The sequence below is a fragment of the Procambarus clarkii genome, chromosome 89, assembly GCF_040958095.1.
Source record: "Procambarus clarkii isolate CNS0578487 chromosome 89, FALCON_Pclarkii_2.0, whole genome shotgun sequence".
NCBI lineage: Eukaryota > Metazoa > Arthropoda > Malacostraca > Decapoda > Cambaridae > Procambarus > Procambarus clarkii.
This window is the reverse complement of record NC_091238.1, coordinates 4463288-4482685: the sequence shown is the minus strand read 5'-3', so window position 1 is coordinate 4482685 and position 19398 is coordinate 4463288. Positions and strand designations below refer to the sequence as shown.

At 40.8% G+C, this 19398-nt stretch overlaps 1 protein-coding gene across 5 annotated transcripts in view; it reads left to right on the top strand.

Annotated features, from left to right (window-relative positions):
• LOC123773426 (major facilitator superfamily domain-containing protein 9) overlaps positions 1-19398 on the top strand; it is a 91065-nt gene that overhangs the window by 28613 nt on the left and 43054 nt on the right. For all 5 annotated transcript variants that reach the window (XM_069317854.1, XM_069317853.1, XM_045767182.2 and 2 more), the window contains 3 exons: positions 6992-7121; positions 16316-16450; positions 18912-18986. In XM_069317854.1, the coding sequence (XP_069173955.1) occupies positions 6992-7121; positions 16316-16450; positions 18912-18986 (340 nt within the window). The remainder of the gene's footprint in view (positions 1-6991; positions 7122-16315; positions 16451-18911; positions 18987-19398) is intronic.

Here is a 19398-nt window from a genome sequence, read left to right as displayed (position 1 = left end):
TATGCTTGGTTTGCAGTGTTGTTAGCCCAGTGGCCCTCAACCATACCTGATAAGAGAAATGACTTCGCTCTGGATTGACTTTTGTTGCCCGATGTTGTACCTTCTCCTGAGCAACTATGTCTGTCTGAGAATGAGGTCTCCATGCCTGGACACAGTAACCCAACTGGGGGCGCACCAGAGATTTATACAGTTGAACCATTACCTTCTTTTTCTTAGTCAAAAGTACACTTAATTATCCCAAGAATTTGGTCCCTGGAAACACAAACCGAAACTGTCTCTATTTTCCGCTTGTTACATCTTGTAATAAAGTTGTTACATCTTGGCTTAACGTGTTTGTGACGTATTAGAACGTTGTTACAACTTGCTATATTGGTTGTTATAACTGGTTAGGTGTTAAAACTGGTTCGAACGTTGTACCAACGTCGTAGTTTCGGTGTGTGTTTGGCGGGATTAGCTTTTCTGGCTGCTGCATCTTCTTCTGTAATCTTCTTTTCTTCATCAGTCTTCTGTAATGTAATGCTATTAATTTATTAGTCGTGGCATGGACTGTTTTGCCCCACATGTAAGGTCTCGCATTTGTCAATATCTCCGTGGTGTAGTGGTAAGACACTCGCCTGGCGTTCCGCGAGCGCTATGTCATGGGTTCGTATCCTGGCCGGGGAGGATTTACTGGGCGCAATTCCTTAACTGTAGCCTCTGTTTAACGCAACAGTAAAATGTGTACTTGGATGAAAAAACGATTCTTCGCGGCAGGGGATCGTATTCCAGGGACCATAGGATTAAGGACTTGCCCGAAACGCTACGCGTACTAGTGGCTGTACAAGAATGTAACAACTCCTGTGTATATCTCAAAAAAAAAAAAAAAAAAAAAAAAAAAATATATTAAAAAGCATTTGCCATTCTTCAGACTGTGGAGTTCATGTAGATGTCTTTGTAAGGCTTCAATGTCAATATCATTCCCCACTTAACCATAAAGCTTTGTCATCTGCAAATTTGATGATCTGGTTTGTAATATTCTCATCTGTACTTTTTTTTAATTAAGTGTACTTTTTCATCTATGTTTTCATTTCATGTTTTCATTCTACTCATTATGCTCAATTAGAATTAAGCTTGTCATTTAAGTTTATCATGCCCGAAACGCTTTGCGTAATAGTGGCTTTAGGCATTGTATGTACTAGCTCTACCTATAAGTCAAACAATCCTTGTAAATATTTATTGTATGTATGTACCTTACCTAAATAAAATTGTATTGTATTGTATTGTATTGTATTGTATATATGTCATTGATGTATATAACAACTAGGGTAGGTCCCAAAATAGACCCTTACGGTACTCCACTTATCACATTTCTCCATTCAAATTTAATAATAATAATAATAATAATAATAATAATAATAATTATAATAATAATTTATTTAGGAACAGTACATACATAGTTGCAGCGTTACAGTACAAATATTATATTAGAGGTAGTACATACATTCATCTCCCCATCCCCCTACCTCCCCCATCCTTTCCATTCCCTATGGACATCAATCCGATCCGAGTACATACAATACCTAAAGCCACTAGTACGCGTAGCGTTTCGGGCATTTAGCACGAGCCTTTTTTTTTTTTGAGATATATACAAGAGTTGTTACATTCTTGTACAGCCACTAGTACGCGTAGCGTTTCGGGCAAGTCCTTAATCCTATGGTCCCTGGAATACGATCCCCTGCCGCGAAGAATCGTTGTTACAACCAAGTACACATTTTACTGTTGCGTTAAACAGAGGCTACAGTTAAGGATTTGCGCCCAGTAAATCCTCCCCGGCCAGGATACGAACCCATGACATAGCGCTCGCGGAACGCCAGGCGAGTGTCTTACCACTACACCACGGAGACTGTGGTCTCCGTTTGTTTTTCGTTTGATTGTTTTCTTTCCCTCAACCATTGTTTTATTCATTCTAATATTTTACCATTTATTCCATGAGCCTGCAATTTCTCTGCCAGTCTTTCATGACCTTCCCAACCATGTTAAAGACTGTACCTCTCTCAACCAGTTTAAGTTAAAAACGAAGCTATACCTAATAAATTCCCTGTAACCTACCTTACCCCTCTATTGTCAACCCATGTATGTTTTTTGTTTTTTTTGTTTTTCAAATCAACGCTGTTTTAATGTAATTTTCTGTAATAATTTGTAATTGTATTTGTGCTGTTTTTTCAACAATGTTCCCCCTCTTTTACCTCTATTTTTATTTGTACTCAACGCATTTTTTTTTCTTTTTACCCATTAGTTTTAAGCTTTAGTCAGTAGTGTTTTTTCCTGCTCGAAACGCTTTGCGTAATAGTGGCTTTAGGCATTGTATGTACTAGCTCTTATCTATAAAGCCAACAAACTTTGTAAAATCTCTTTATGTATGTACCTTTGCCTAAATAAAAAAAATTATTATTATTATTATTATTATTATTATGTGGTATCTTATCAAAAGCTTTAGCAAAATCCATGTACCCACCGGAAGGCCTTTGTCCGAGTTGCTGGTGACCCGTTTCCAAAAATGTGAGCAGGTTTGTACGGCAGGATCTGTTTATAACAAAGCCAGGTTGTGTCGGTTGTACAAGAGTACTCACCTATTTGTGCTTGCGGGGGTTGAGCTTTGACTCTTTGGTCCCGCCTCTCAACTGTCAATCAACTGGTGTACAGATTCCTGAGCCTACTGGGCTCTATCATATCGATATTTAAAACTGTGTATGGAGTCAGCCTCCACCACATCACTGCCTAATGCATTCCATCCGTTAACTACTCTGACACTGAAAAAGTTCCTTCTAACGTCTCTGTGGCTCATGTGGGTACTCAATTTCCACCTGTGTCCCCTTGTTCGCGTGCTACCAGTGTTGAATAGTTTATCCTTGTTTACCCGGTCGATTCCCCTGAGGATTTTGTAGGTTGTGATCATGTCTCCCCTTACTCTTCTGTCCTCCAGGGTCGTAAGGTGCATTTCCCGCAGTCTTTCCTCGTAACTCATGCCTCTTAGTTCTGGGACTAGTCTAGTGGCATACCTTTGTACTTTTTCCAGCTTCGTCTTGTGCTTGATAAGGTACGGGGCTCCATGCTGGGGCCGCATACTCCAGGATTGGTCTTACATATGTGGTGTACAAGATTCTGAATGATTCCTTACACAGGTTCCTGAACGCTGTTCTGATGTTAGCCAGCCTCGCATATGCCGCAGACGTTATTCTTTTTATGTGGGCTTCAGGAGACAGGTTTGGTGTGATATCAACTCCTAGATCTTTCTCTCTGTCCGTTTCATTAAGTACTTCATCTCCTATTCTGTATTCTGTGTCTGGCCTCCTGTTTCCACTGCCTAGTTTCATTACTTTGCATTTACTCGGGTTGAACTTCAACAGCCATTTGTTGGACCATTCGCTCAGTCTGTCTAGGTCATCTTGTAGCCTCCTACTATCATCCTCTGTTTCAATCCTCCTCATAATTTTTGCATCATCAGCAAACATTGAGAGAAACGATTCTATGCCCTCTGGGAGATCATTTACATATATCAGAAACAGTATAGGTCCAAGGACTGACCCCTGCGGGACTCCACTTGTAACGTCTCGCCAATCTGAGACCTCACCCCTCACACTGACTCGTTGTCTCCTGTTGCTTAGGTATTCCTTTATCCAATGGAGTACCTTCCCTTTCACACCGGCCTGCATCTCCAGGTTTTTCACTAGCCTCTTGTGTGGCACTGTATCAAAGGCTTTCTGACAATCCAAAAATATGCAGTCTGCCCACCCTTCTCTTTCTTGCCTGATTTTTGTTGCCTGGTCGTAGAATTCAGGTAACCCTGTGAGGCAGGACCTGCCATCCCTGAACCCATGTTGATGCTGTGTTACAAAGTTCTTTCGCTCCAGATGTTCCACTAGCTTTCTTCGCACAATCTTCTCCATCAGCTTGCATGGTATGCAGGTTAGGGACACTGGCCTGTAGTTCAGTGCCTCCTGTCTATCCCCTTTCTTGTATATCGGGACTACGTTAGCTGCTTTCCAAATTTCTGGCAGTTCCCCTGTTACCAGTGATTTGATATACACTATGGAGAGTAGCAGGCACAGTTCTTCTGTTCCTTTAGTATCCAAAGGGAGATTCCATCTGGGTCTATAGCCTTTGTCACATCCAACTCTAGTAAACACTTCCTTACTTCCCCGCTGGTAATCTCAAACTCTTCCAGTGGTTCCTGGTTAGCTATTCTCTCTCTTATCTCTGGAATTTTTCCTTGCTCTAAGGTGAAGACCTCTTGGAATTTCTTATTCAGCTCCTCACACACTTCCTTGTCGTTTGTCGTGAATCCTTCTTCCCCTATTCTTAATTTCATAACCTGTTCCTTTACTGTTGTTTTTCTCCTTATGTGGCTATGCAACAATTTAGGCTGAGTCTTTGCCTTGCTTGCGATGTCATTTTCGTATTGTTTTTCTGCCTCTCTTCTCATCCTAACATATTCATTCCTGGCATTCTGGTATCTTTCTCTGCTCTCCAGTGTCCTGTTATTCCTATAGTTTCTCCATGCCCTTTTACTTTGCTGCTTAGCTAGCCCACATCTCTGATTAAACCATGGGTTTCTCATCTTCATTTCACTGTTTTCCTTTTGGACTGGGACAAACTTGTTTGTTGCTTCCTTGCACTTCTGCGTGATGTTGTCCATCATGTCTTGGGCCGTCATTCCCCTGAGCTCTGTTTCCCATGCTATATCTGTTAGGAATTTTCTTATGTGGGGGTTTTCTTTTTTGCTTTCAAGACTGCAATGCGTACGTCGCCAATGTACATGTGGCAGACCCTTCACGAAATTGTCGGAATTTGCAGAATAGAAAATACGAGAGCAACCGAACAGGGCCTGGGAGCAAGGTCGAGTTAGAGTCCTTGCCCTTTGTGTGGGTAAATTTATCTTCGTAGTATTTAATTTTGGCTCTTCTAATTATTTTAGATAGCAATGATGCGTAATTCTTTGAAAATTCTTTGGAGACGATTCCTAACCTATACTTCTTCTCAAGGTCATGGTTTTTATTAATGGATTTAAGTATCCCCTTTGTAAGCCATAGATTGTTTAGCCTTTTAGTCGTGACTTGTTTCGTTAGCATAGGACCAGCCCGTCCTCCAAACAAAGATCCAAAAGTGATTCCATGCACCCGCCAAACCCCCTGTTTATGAGTGAAAAAGCGGTTTACACACGACTCACAACTGCTAACGTTCGAACATACCCGGAACAAGTGCTTCACTGACGAATTTTGTTCGAATCACAACGCTATAAATGCTTCACCCACGTACTACAAATACAAATAATCGCCAACAGAACCTAAACACCTAACCTAACCTAACCTATGCCTATATATGCACAATATGCTAATATATTATAATATTAATTTATACTTGAGAAAATTCCCGTTTTGAATGAACAGCATATTAAAATTTATGAATGCGTCTGTGGGGTCGACCGCTGGATGTAATGGACTTGAGTCGAGGACGGGTGGTATAGGACAGTGGGTGTTATAAAGGCTGGGATCTCTGGCTGAACCCGTTCTCGCAAATTTAGTAAGTCATTATTGACTTATTAAATATGTGCATGGGTGACATACTAAACATAATAGATACCCTTAAAAAGATTCCTAGAAAACACCGACCTTACCTAACCTTGTTAGTATCTTAAGATAAGCATCTTATTGCTCCGTAATTACAATTATTACTTAACCTATACCTATTATAGGTACTTATTTATTATTATTTATAATTATTACCTAACCTATATTAGGTATAGGTTAAGTAATAATTGTAATTACGGAGCAATAAGATGCTTATCTTATGATACTAACAAGGTTAGGTAAGGTCGGTGTTTTCTATGAATCTTTTTAAGGGTATCTATTATGTTTAGTATGTCACCTATGCACGTAGTTAATAATATTGACTTTACGAATTTGCGAGAACGGGTTGCAGGCTGGCTGTGTGGTGGTGTTCACAACTCCCCCGTGTGGTTCTGTCTCTCCTCCTCATCCTCTCTTCCCTTACCTTATCCTGGGTGTACTTTATAAGATAAGTAACCGTCCGTGTATTTACTGTGCTGCTAGCTAGGTGTGTGTGTAGAGGTATTTTAGGCCAGGGTTTTGGCATCAATAAGTGTACTCCATTCTGACTAGTGAACCACGTGGGTCATAGCTACCCAGGCTGCTACTTCCTCTCTTCAAGTAGACTTTACCCTAGTTTTTCAAGTGTAAACCTTGTATCCTGTCTATGTGGACCAAGGTATTTAACGTAAGGTAGAGTGGTAAAGTATATTATTGTAGTAATGTATATGGGGGATATTAGAGGGTTTAATAAATGAACACTAAGAATGGAGTATATCTTCTTCCTGTTGAGAGTGGAACAGGGGATCACCTTAGACCATAGACAGTTTTTCTAGCCAAGCAATTGTTTATTTTCTGGGAATATTCTTTCCCTGGGCCCCGGGGCCTCCCTATTGCCACTATTTTAGGAACTCCTTTGGATTTTAATATTGGCCCATCAGTCGTCACACTACCCCCCCCCCATAACAGTAGTTTCTTGTGTACATGTATACATTGCGAGTGCAGTGTGTCCCCACAAATTCGCACACATAATTGAACAATGCTGAACAATAATATTCAATATTTTTTTTTTTTTTTTTTTGAGATATATACAAGAGTTGTTACATTCTTGTACAGCCACTAGTACGCGTAGCGTTTCGGGCAAGTCCTTAATCCTATGGTCCCTGGAATACGATCCCCTGCCGCGAAGAATCGTTTTTTCATCCAAGTACACATTTTACTGTTGCGTTAAACAGAGGCTACAGTTAAGGATTTGCGCCCAGTAAATCCTCCCCGGCCAGGATACGAACCCATGACACAGCGCTCGCGGAACGCCAGGCGAGTGTCTTACCACTACACCACGGAGACTGCAAATATTGGTTTGGATTTTACTAAATTCTGTAATATGTGACTTATGGTACTTACAGGGTTGGTGTAGTGACCGGTGGGGCCGGCGCCCCCTGCTCCTGCTGGGTCTCGCGCTCTCCGCTGTTGGCTACATTGTTCTTGGAGCTTCTGATTCCATAGTGGTCATGGTTGTTTCAAGGGTCATAACAGGTAAGGGCAGGTTGTAACAGCTTCATTACAGGTAAGGGCAGGTTGTAACAGCGTCATTACAGGTAAGGGCAGGTTGTAACAGCTTCATTACAGGTAAGGGCAGGTTGTAACAGCTTCATTACAGGTAAGGGCAGGTTGTAACAGCTTCATTACAGGTAAGGGCAGGTTGTAACAGCTTCATTACAACTGTTTCTTATTAAAATAATGGCAATCAGATTAGAATGTGTGTTGTATTGCTAGAATTATAAGTATTCTCCCCATATACAGTCTCCGTGGCATAGTGGTAAGACGCTCGCCTGGCGTTCCGTGAATGCTTTGTCCTGGGTTCGTATCCTGGGAGGATTTAGTGGGTGCAAATCCTTAACTATTGCCTCTGTTTAACCTAATAGTAAAATGAGTACCTGGTTGTTAAACGATTCTTCGCGGGGGTCGTATGCTGGAGACGTGCCTGTACTAGAATGTAACAACTCTTGTATATATAAATACAAATATATACAATAATATCTATCATTAATAATACTGGTTAGGCAATACATTACCTTATTATTTATTATATCCCAGACTCAAGCTTATAATAAAAAGTACTGATTCTACGTTGTAAACATTATAACAAAAAATCGAATATGATAAGCAAGGTTTCTTAGAAAGTTCAAAATAGTCTTAACCACAACACCACGAGTGTTTACGTCCAGAAGACACCACTAAGCGAGGACTGTATGGCCTCATCTGCCTCACTGGATATTCATAAGGCGGTGAATATCACTGAGGAGGCCAACACGGTACAAAGGCACACAAGGCGAGCGATATCAAAGGTACCACATTTACCAAGGATTCCATCGAGGGAGATTAGGAAAGCAAGGCACACAAGGCGAGCGATATCAAAGGTACCACATTTACCAAGGATTCCATCGAGGGAGATTAGGAAAGCAAGGCACACAAGGCGAGCGATATCAAAGGTACCACATTTACCAAGGATTCCATCGAGGGACATTAGGAAAGCAAGACACACGATCACCCAAGAAGGTACAAGACTGTAAGTGTGACAATATAGTTCTTTGGACAATAAAGGCTGCACTGGGCGACATTAAGTGCCCAAGAGTTAAGCGTGCGTGGCCAATACGTAATCAAGTCTGAGCCGTTTCCCATTTATTTATTTATATATATAATACAAGAAGGTACATTGGGTTTGTGAGAATACATTGGATAGTACAGTATTTACATTCTTGTAAAGCCACTAGTACGCGCAGCGTTTCGGGCAGGTCCTTAATCTAGCAGATAATTTTAAGTAGGTAATTTCAATCAGAATTGATTGTATATTATGGTGTATATTATGAAGGTAGGAGGAAGACAAAGGGGGATAGATTACCTTTAAGAGTGAGCAGTTGTTTACCTGTAACACCAAACCAACGAACCTGCCAAAATCTGCAGACTGAGGGAGAAATGATTGGTAAGTCTGCAGACTGAGGGAGAAATGATTGGTAAGTCTGCAGACTGAGGGAGAAATGATTGGTAAGAAATCTCAATAAGGAATCCCCGCTTTTTAAGAAATAGAACAAGTGTAAATGGCCTCCTTAGCGGCGATGTCCGCATGTTCATTTAAGGTAACGCCAATATCAGAAGTAACGATACTTCTGATAACGATACTACTGATATTTACTTCCAAAACAAAAGACTCGGAAGGACATTGAAAGACGAGACCATCCATGTTATAATGAACGGTGTTCACACTAGAGCACTAGAACACCGGTGTTCACGGTGTTCTAGTGTTCACACTAGAGAGTTCTGACAACATCCCAATACTCACGTAAATGTTTGAAGCAGGTGAAGAGAATGAATTAGACACTATCCCCCATAACATGTGATATAGTCAGAAAAAGCATTGACCGACTGAAAGGTTCAAACGCCTCAGGTGTGGACGAAAGTCACTCTAAAGTCGTAAAGGAACTGGTAGACGAACTATGCCTACCACTGAAATTCCTTTTCAGAAAATTCCTGGACCAAGGGATAGTCCCCCTAGACAGGAAATATGCAAATGTCACCCTTATTTAAAAAAAGCAGAAAGAGCTCTGCCGAAAACTACCGCCAATCAGCTTGATATCACACATCTGTAAGCTCGTTGACCAGACCACACACTAGAAGGTGAAGGGACGACGACGTTTCGGTCCGTCCTGGACCATTCTCAAGTTGATTGTGAGAATGACAAGACAATCGACTTGAGAATGGTCCAGGACGAACCGAAACGTCGTCGTCCCTTCACCTTCTAGTGTGTGGTCTGGTCAACATACTTCAGCCACGTTATTGTGACCCATCGCCTGCGTCTGTAAGCTCGTGGAGAGAATCCTAATAGAGGGAACCATTCACCATCTTTCAGTGAACAATCTTGTACGATCAACACAACGGGGTTTGTTAAAATAAATCCTGCCCTACAAACCTGCTCACATTTTAACCGGCTACTCAGACAAAGGACTTCCGATAGTTGTTGTATACACGGAGTTTACTATGCCTGGCCAGGATGAAGCCAGAGGAAACTCTGGTGGAGGTCCGTAGCGATTTGATAAGGTACCACATGAGACAGTTGCATGGAAAGTACAATCGCATGGAATAAATGGTAGAATAATAGAATGAATAAAACAGTGGCTAAAAGAATACAGCAAAAGGTCGTCCTAAACGGAAATGAATCTGACTGGAGAAATGTGGTGAGTGGGGTACCGCAAGGTTCCAGTTTGGGGCCAACCTTTTTTGGCATATTCCTCAATGACATGGATGAGAATATTACAAACCACGTTATCAAATTTAAAGATGACAAATTGCAAACTTTGATATGATTTATGGTAAAGTTGGAAGTGAAAAATTAAAATGAGGTCTTACAAAGAGATGTACATGAACTCCACAAGTGGTCAGAAGATTGGGAACTATTTAATATCGAAAAATTAAAGACTTGCATGCGAGGCATATCACAAGTACTAAATCATTAACTTTGCAACAGATTAATGAAGAAAAAGACTTTGGAGTCAGAATCCACAAACCACTAATGGTTGCTCAACAAGTGGGAGCGACATTAAATAAAAAAAATTAAATCCTTGGAATAGTCAGACGTAACTGCACAAATCTCTGGTACAGTTGGATTATTGTATCCAAGCATGGTGACCTTATCTTCAGAAAGACATATCTACGTAGGAAAAAGTTCAGCACCAGGCGATAAAAATCCCCCCTGACCTCGACTTCCTGAACATGACTCCTATATCCCCCCTGACCTCGACTTCCTGAACATGACTCCTATATCCCCCCTGACCTCGACTTCCTGAACATGACTCCTATATCCCCCCTGACCTCGACTTCCTGAACATGACTCCTATATCCCCCCTGACCTCGACTTCCTGAACATGACTCCTATATCCCCCCTGACCTCGACTTCCTGAACATGACTCCTATATCCCCCCTGACCTCGACTTCCTGAACATGACTCCTATATCCCCCCTGACCTTGACTTCCTGAACATGACTCCCATACTAAGAACGGTTGAGGGCCACAGCGTTAACTACATTGAAAACCAGACATGACAAGGCGGATCTCATCGAAACTTTAAAAATATAACACAATTTGGAGGATATTGATCCAGACAACTATTTCAAAACGGTCAGATGTAACACAAACAAGGAGCAACGGTTTCAGGCTCAACGAACCACAATGTAGAACAGAAAACCGGAGATACTTTTTCACCCACACCTACAAAAGCTGTACAATGCCAAAACACTGCTGCAATTTAAGATCCAAATTGATAAATCGATCAGGAAAAATGTAGAAGGTGTGGGGAATTTGACAAGCCGCCGGCTTTCTGCCCTCGTCGAGGCCACTTGAGAGATAGCGGCCCATCATATAAATTCAGTTAAATATGGCTGGAAACTCCGCACATTTCAACTTTCTTAAATTTACTAGAGAAAAGAAACAGCAAACACTGGATTTCGACTACCACAAGATGCAAAGGGTTAAATAACTTGAGAGCCATCAGTCAACCACAAGGACAAATAGACGTTGACGTCGGAAAAGCAGTTGACGAAGAGCAGACATAATTGCATGAACTTCCTCTTTGAAGATGGTAGTCTCCCTGGGGTTTACGGCCCATGCAGGTTTGGTCAGGAAAGACAACGGAGTAGCCAACACCGTCGGCAGACTTATTTATTTATTTATTTATTTATTTATTTATTTATTTATTTATTTATTTATTTATTTATTTATATACAGAAAGGTACATTGGAGGTTAAGAGAGTACAGTAATGATGATTTTACATTCTTGTAAAGTCACTAGCACGCATAGCGGTTCGAGCAAGTCCTTAATCTAACAGATAATTTTAAGTAGATAATGTCCAGTAAAATTGACAAAAAAATGTTTACAGGTACATTGTAAGAAATTTTGACACAATAAGCAAAGATTAGATTAATACACAATAATAACAATACACTATAGTGACGAGGATTACTAGGTACATTAGGATAAAATTTCAGGGTTATCAATTGGTTCATTGTAGCACAATTTGAGGATCATTTCATGGAATAATGCAGTAGAATATGCACTCAATATAACAACCATGATATCAGGTGATATCAATGATTAACGTTATGAGTAAAGTTATAAGGCTTAGGTACATATATTGGGGGGGATTGGGTAGTACTAGATACAGTGCACCCAAATTAGAGGGGCCTCGTAGCCTGGTGGATAGCGCGCAGGACTCGTAATTCTGTGGCGCGGGTTCGATTCCCGCACGAGGCAGAAACAAATGGACAAAGTTTCTTTCACCCTGAATGCCCCTGTTACCTAGCAGTAAATAGGTACCTGGGAGTTAGTCAGCTGTCACGGGCTGCTTCCTGGGGGTGGAGGCCTTTTCGAGGACTGGGCCGCGGGGACACTAAAGCCCCGAAATCATCTCAAGATAACCTCAAGATAAGTACGAGTTAAAGCACTCGGAAGAAAACTATGACGACGAAATTAGGTACATTTTAATTTTGTTTTTGAAAAAGGCAAAAGTTGGACAGCTTTTCAGTTCGTTAGGGAGTGAGTTCCATAGACTAGGTCCCTTTATTTGCATAGAGTGTTTACACAGCTTAAGTTTGACTCTGGGGATATCAAAGAGATATTTACGTCTGGTGTGGTGGTTACGTTTTTCGCTACAACTGTCCAGGAAGAGTTACAGAACAGGGTTTGCACCTAAGAAAAGGGGTTTGTATATGTAATTGTGTGTAATTGGCGCAAGAGAAAGTGTGGAGTGAATTTATGTTTAGCATGTTTATGGATTTAAACAGGGGAGCTGTGTGTTATCTGAAAGCAGAGTTTGTTATTGTTCTGATAGCAGATTTTTGCTGGTTGATGATGGGCGTGAGGTAGTTTGCAGATACCCCATGCACAGATACCATAATTAAGATAGGGATAGATAAATGCATAATATAGTGAGAGGAGAGCAGAATAAGGTACATAATATATGATTTTCGAGAGTATACCAACTGTTTTAGAGACTTTCTTAGCTATGTGTTGTATGTGGGTGCTGAAGTTGAGTCTCTTGTCTAAGTATAAGCCAAGGAACTTTCCATCATTTTTATTACTGATGTTTACATTGTCTATCTGAAGCTGAATTGCATTTGTTGATTTGCTTTCAAATAAGATGTAGTAGGTCTTTTCTATGTTTAGTGTGAGTTTGTTGGTTGACATCCATAAGTGGATTTTTTTTTAATTATTTATTTACGACATTATTTAATGTGTGCGGGATGGGGTGTGAGTAGATGTGGGCAGTATCATCAGCAAACAATATAGGTTTAAGCACGTTAGAGAGATTAGGCAGATCATTGATGTAGATAAGAAATGGAAGAGGTCCTAGGATGCTGCCTTGTGGCACCCCTACGGTTAATGATAGAGTGGGAAAGGTTATATCATTGAAGCCTTCATATTGGTGTCTGTCACTAAGACAGGATTGGCTATAGTTCAGGGCAAGGCCTCGGATTACATAATGGTGGAGTTTAAGTAAAAGGTAGTTTTAGTAAGTTTAAGAGTTTAAGTAAGATACTGGTTAACAGTATAAAAGGCCTTTCTCAGGTCAATAAAGAGTCCAATCGGAAACTCATTTTTGTCAAGGGCTGAGTAGATTAAGTCAAGGAGACTAACAATTGCATCATTGGTACTCTTTTGGGAGCGGAAGCCAAACTGACAGGTTCTTAGTATGTTGTATTTTACGAGACAGGAGTAGAGCTGTTTGTAAATAATTTCTTCAAATATTTTTGATAATATGGGTAGATTTGATATTGGTCTGTAATTGTTTATGTCTGCCGGATTGCCTCCTTTATGAACTGGCGTTACTCTTAGTTTTTTAAGGATATCAGGGAAGGTATGACACTCAAGGGATTTGTTGAACAGCAGAGCTATGGGTGGCCCAAGGGGCATGGGAGGCGCTCTTGTATTCCATGGATGGTATTTCACTGATGTTCCCAGCTTTGGTTGTTAGTGAGTGAATGATGGAGACAACATCTGTCGGGCTGAGTGGTGAAAGGAGAAGAGAGTTTGGGCAGCTGCCTGAGAGATATGTGGTAACATGAGTCTGGGATTTTTCGGGCAAGGTTAGCACCAACCGATGAAAAGAAGCTATTAAATTCAGTTGATGTTTCTAGATCTGTTGCAGGTGTACAACCATCCTTGGAGATTTTTATCTGGTATGATTGGTTGCTGGAATGGGAGATTAGCCAATGGAGTAGTCACTTGAGGTCACATGATTGGTGGAGGGGCTTCCCAGGAGAGCAGGAAGATACTGTATAGAACATTGCCAAAATAGTTCATTGGCAATGTTCTTAATAATATTCATAAGGAGTGTAATTTACATTGTCATAGTTTTCATTGGCAATGAATTCCACAGTCAAATAATCGTCATTTATTTGTGTGTTAACCATTCCACTGTAACTGATTCCTACTTGCTAATTATTTGGTAATGTTACAAATGTGGAACCCCAAAGACTTTGATTTCCTGGAAGCTGCTCACCGGGTCATGGGAATAACGCCAGCGGGTCGCTACAGTTGGCATCGTTAAATGTACGATATAGAGAGTTACATTTATTCTATTGTAACTGTGAATCAGTTATCTGCTATTAAATTACACATGTACTATTATAGCTGGTACATTTATTTTGTATATGTTATTGTACAATTATTCAAAAATTTACTTAAAGTAATATACTCGTATTCCCCATTTTAATTTTGAGTTTCGCCTGAACCTGAAACTGTAGCTTCTGACTTCGTGTGGGAGGTCTCGTTGGTGATAGAGTTGGTAACACACCATATCATACCATTATCATATTTGTAGATGACACTAAGGTTTATGGTACAGTGAGAAGTGAAAAGATATTGAGACCTTACACAGAGGTATGATTCACATGAACTCCACATATGGTCAGAAGACTGGCAAATGCTTTTTAATATAGATAAATGCAAGACCTAGAATGTGGGGCTTATCTTGAGGTTATCTTGAGATGATTTCGGGGCTTTAGTGTCCCCGCGGCCCGGTCCTCGACCAGGCCTCCACCCCCAGGAAGCAGCCCGTAACAGCTGACTTAACTCCCAGGTACCTATTTACTGCTAGGTAACAGGGGGCATTCAGGGTGAAAGAAACTTTGCCCATTTGTTTCTGCCTCGTGCGGGAATCGAACCCGCGCCACAGAATTACGAGTCCTGCGCGCTATCCACCAGGCTACGAGGGCATAACAATCCACATCACAACTATCAAATTAACAGCGTTTTCTTGCGGCAGATTGATGAACGACCTTGGAGTCAAAATCCGTCATTCACTGAAAGTTGCACAACTGAAAATGGCAGTACAAAAATGCTAACCAAACCATAGGAATAATCAAGCGTACTTTTACCTTTACGGAAAATAAGGTAGTCAGTCATTCAATTGTATAAGTCTCTGGTGCGCCCCCGCCTTGATCATTCAACCCGTTCTCGCAAATTCGTAAAGTCAATATTGACTTATTAACTACGTGCATAGGTGATATACTAAACATAATAGATACCCTTAAAAAGATTCATAGAAAACACCGACCTTACCTAACCTTGTTAGTATCTTAAGATAAGCATCTTATTGCTTCGTAATTACAATTATTACTTAACCTATACCTATTATAGGTATAGGTGTCCATGCCTGGAGGTATTCAGGCATGGACACCTCGGCTTCAGGAGGACATAGCTGCTCTGGAGAAGGTGCAACACCGGGCAACAGAAATCATTAGAGCGCTAAGTAAACATTTACAACGGTTACATTTACAACTAAGTAAACGGTTTACAACACTGTAAACCAGGCATGGCAGGGCGGATCTCATTGAAACTTTTAAGGTACAAAACAATTTGGACAATGTTGACCAGGAATATTTCTTCAAAAGGTCAGATGTAACACGAACAAGGAGCAACGGTTTCAAGCTCACCAAGCCACAATACAGGATTGAGAACATGAGATGCTTTCTCACCCACATGGTTATAAACCCATGGAACCGCCTACCCGTCGAAGCCATAAATGCCAAAACTCTTAAATTTTAAAATTACTGAAAAAGATCATCAGGGCAAATGGGGGAACCTTTGACAAGCTGCCGGCTCCCCTGTCCTCGTCGAGGCCACTAGTTCCCTCAGGTAGATAAGATACTTGTGCAGTGGAGAGGTCATAGATAAGACAAGTACTCTACAATGCCCAAATCCACAAATACAGAGCGTTATGGAGTTATCTTGGTTATCTTGAGATGATTTCGGGGCTTTTTAATGTCCCCGCGGCCCGGTCCTCGACCAGGCCTCCACCCCCAGGAAGCAGCCCGTGACAGCTGACTAACAACCAGGTACCTATTTACTGCTAGGTAACAGGGGCATAGGGTGAAAGAAACTCTGCCCATTGTTTCTCGCCGGCGCTGGGATCGAACCCAGGACCACAGGATCACAAGTCCAGCGTGCTGTCCGCTCGGCCGACCGGCTCCCTTCAATTTTAACAACAACTCCCTTGGGGTAATCCAACTTTTATAAATTAAAGATTATTGTAACACTCTAGTCAGAGGAAAGTTTATCATTTTCCAAAATGTCATCTTTGCATCTAAGCAAAAATCACAAAAGCTGTCTGAATATCTGCAATGTTTCACACATATCACTTTAAGCAACAGTTTAAAGTTCTTGTTTCTTCAATAAGGAATCTTCAAGCACAGCAATATGTTGTGTAAGGCGGTGCTTGCAGACGTCACAGCACCCAGGGACAGGCCTCGGGTGTTAGGAACATTCAACGGTGCCATGGGCCTGGCCTTCATCGTGGGACCTGCGGCCGGAGGTAAGCCACAACTTCCTCACCCACAACATGCCCATTTGTCTTTCATATTTGTGTATTTTCTTTTTTAGTGAGTCAGTCTGTTGCTGATCTAACTGTTGCATTGGTAATGTCATTCTCCAACCTGTTGTTGTCATTCTCCAACCTGATGTGGTCATTCTCCAACCTGTTGTTGTCATTCTCCAACCTGATGTGGTCATTCTCCAACCTGTTGTTGTCATTCTCCAACCTGTTGTTGTCATTCTCCAACCTGTTGTTGTCATTCTCCAACCTGTTGTGGTCATTCTCCAACCTGATGTTGTCATTCTCCAACCTGATGTTGTCATTCTCCAACCTGTTGTGGTCATTCTCCAACCTGATGTTGTCATTCTCCAACCTGATGTGGTCATTCTCCAACCTGATGTTGTCATTCTCCAACCTGATGTTGTCATTCTCCAACCTGATGTTGTCATTCTCCAACCTGTTGTGGTCATTCTCCAACCTGATGTTGTCATTCTCCAACCTGATGTGGTCATTCTCCAACCTGATGTTGTCATTCTCCAACCTGATGTTGTCATTCTCCAACCTGATGTTGTCATTCTCCAACCTGTTGTGGTCATTCTCCAACCTGATGTTGTCATTCTCCAACCTGATGTGGTCATTCTCCAACCTGATGTTGTCATTCTCCAACCTGATGTTGTCATTCTCCAACCTGATGTTGTCATTCTCCAACCTGATGTTGTCATTCTCCAACCTGATGTTGTCATTCTCCAACCTGTTGTTGTCATTCTCCAACCTGATGTGGTCATTCTCCAACCTGATGTTGTCATTCTCCAACCTGTTGTGGTCATTCTCCAACCTGTTGTGGTCATTCTCCAACCTGTTGTGGTCATTCTCCAACCTGATGTTGTCATTCTCCAACCTGTTGTGGTCATTCTCCAACCTGATGTTGTCATTCTCCAACCTGTTGTGGTCATTCTCCAACCTGTTGTGGTCATTCTCCAACCTGATGTTGTCATTCTCCAACCTGATGTTGTCATTCTCCAACCTGATGTTGTCATTCTCCAACCTGATGTTGTCATTCTCCAACCTGTTGTGGTCATTCTCCAACCTGTTGTGGTCATTCTCCAACCTGTTGTGGTCATTCTCCAACCTGATGTTGTCATTCTCCAACCTGTTGTGGTCATTCTCCAACCTGATGTTGTCATTCTCCAACCTGTTGTGGTCATTCTCCAACCTGTTGTGGTCATTCTCCAACCTGATGTTGTCATTACTCCAGCAACACCTGTACATGCACTCAACACTGTGCTTAAACAACATTTTCTTGAAGGAACTGCCAGTTAGCCTTTCTGAAGACTGCCAGTTATAACTGCTGTTTAGGGTTGTAGATGTTTCTCACAGTGCAAGTGGTAGGGTGGTGAGGAAGGGGGGAGGTTATCTTGAGATGATTTCGGGGCTTTAGTGTCCCCGCGGCCCGGTCCTAGACCAGGCCTCCACCCCCAGGAAGCAGCCCGTGACAGCTGACTAACACCCATGTACCTATTTACTGCTAGGTAACAGGGGCATTCAGGGTGAAAGAAACTTTGCCCATTTGTTTCTTCCTCGTGCGGGAATCGAACCCGCGCCACAGAATTACGAGTCCTGCGCGCTATCCACCAGGCTACGAGGCCCTAGGGGAGGGGGGAGGCGGCAAACAATGCCTTGAAAAGTAAGTTGAAACATTTTATATAATGTAAAGTGGGGACAGAAGTTAGTGTATATTATAATCCAGGGAGGGAAGAATGACACACAATGTAATTTAAGGGCAAAATAAATGAACAGGATTCAATGGTCAGGAAAATTAATATCACACATAAACACTTTCTCTAATACTCAACACAACTCTATATAATTACAAACACAATGACAATTAATAAAAAAACTAATTTAAATTAATTCATATAAAGTACTGGTCATTACAGTAATGTGAAAATGCATGAGTATTTGAATAATACAAAATCCATTTTAAATTGCGTTATTCTTCACTATGTGACAGATATATAATCGCATATTGGTTTGTTAATATTTTGCAACAATTTGTATATACAGAATCACCATCTTCAAATTACTGCATTGCAGAAAGATCGCAATGGTTTATGATGGATGAGCGAAATGTTATAGGCCTACTCGTACCATTAATATAATAATAAGCTAATGATTTGATTATGGTATGGATACCCTTATATAGCAGTACAGTAAAGACCCAAATATGAAATTTTTGTATTTGGGTATTTCCTTATATTATCTACGATGCCAGAAGGCTACGATAGGCTTGCCAGAAGGGCTCTTCAAACATTTAGTATAGATTATACAATTTTACTGACGAATGCGGTACAGATAGACCTACAGTTTTAATAAAACTGTAGGTCGATTAGAAATTAATTAAGTTGATTAGAAATTAAGTTGTAGAAATTAATTCACCTTAATTAATAAAGTTTACTTCCAGGCCACATGACAGTGCTTGAGAATGGGTTCTCACTAGTGTGCTACATCGCTGCCGGGCTGTTTACACTCAACTTTGGTATGTATATTTACAAACATTTTAATTATTTAATTGACATGTTCATTTTCTTTGTAAAAATTACCAAAAAAAATTGTCTGATAATTATTTTTTTGAAATTAGATGAAGTTTAATGTGGTTAACATAATGATATTAATTAGGTGGACCCTGTTAAGGGATATATAGAGAATATTTTATTATTTTCATAGATATCTTGAATGACTTGTTGCATTATCTTGAAAGTATACACTATTTACTTATGATTAAAGGGAAGGTGCAAAATAAAATTTGGTAGTGTAGCTTTTTTACTTTTTTTAAACAAAATAATTTTACTTTAGGCTTCAGACTCGTCTCTACAATACTGTACAGTATTTTGAGACAAATGTATATAAGTACCATTAACTTTCTGCAACTCTGCCCCGTTACATAGACC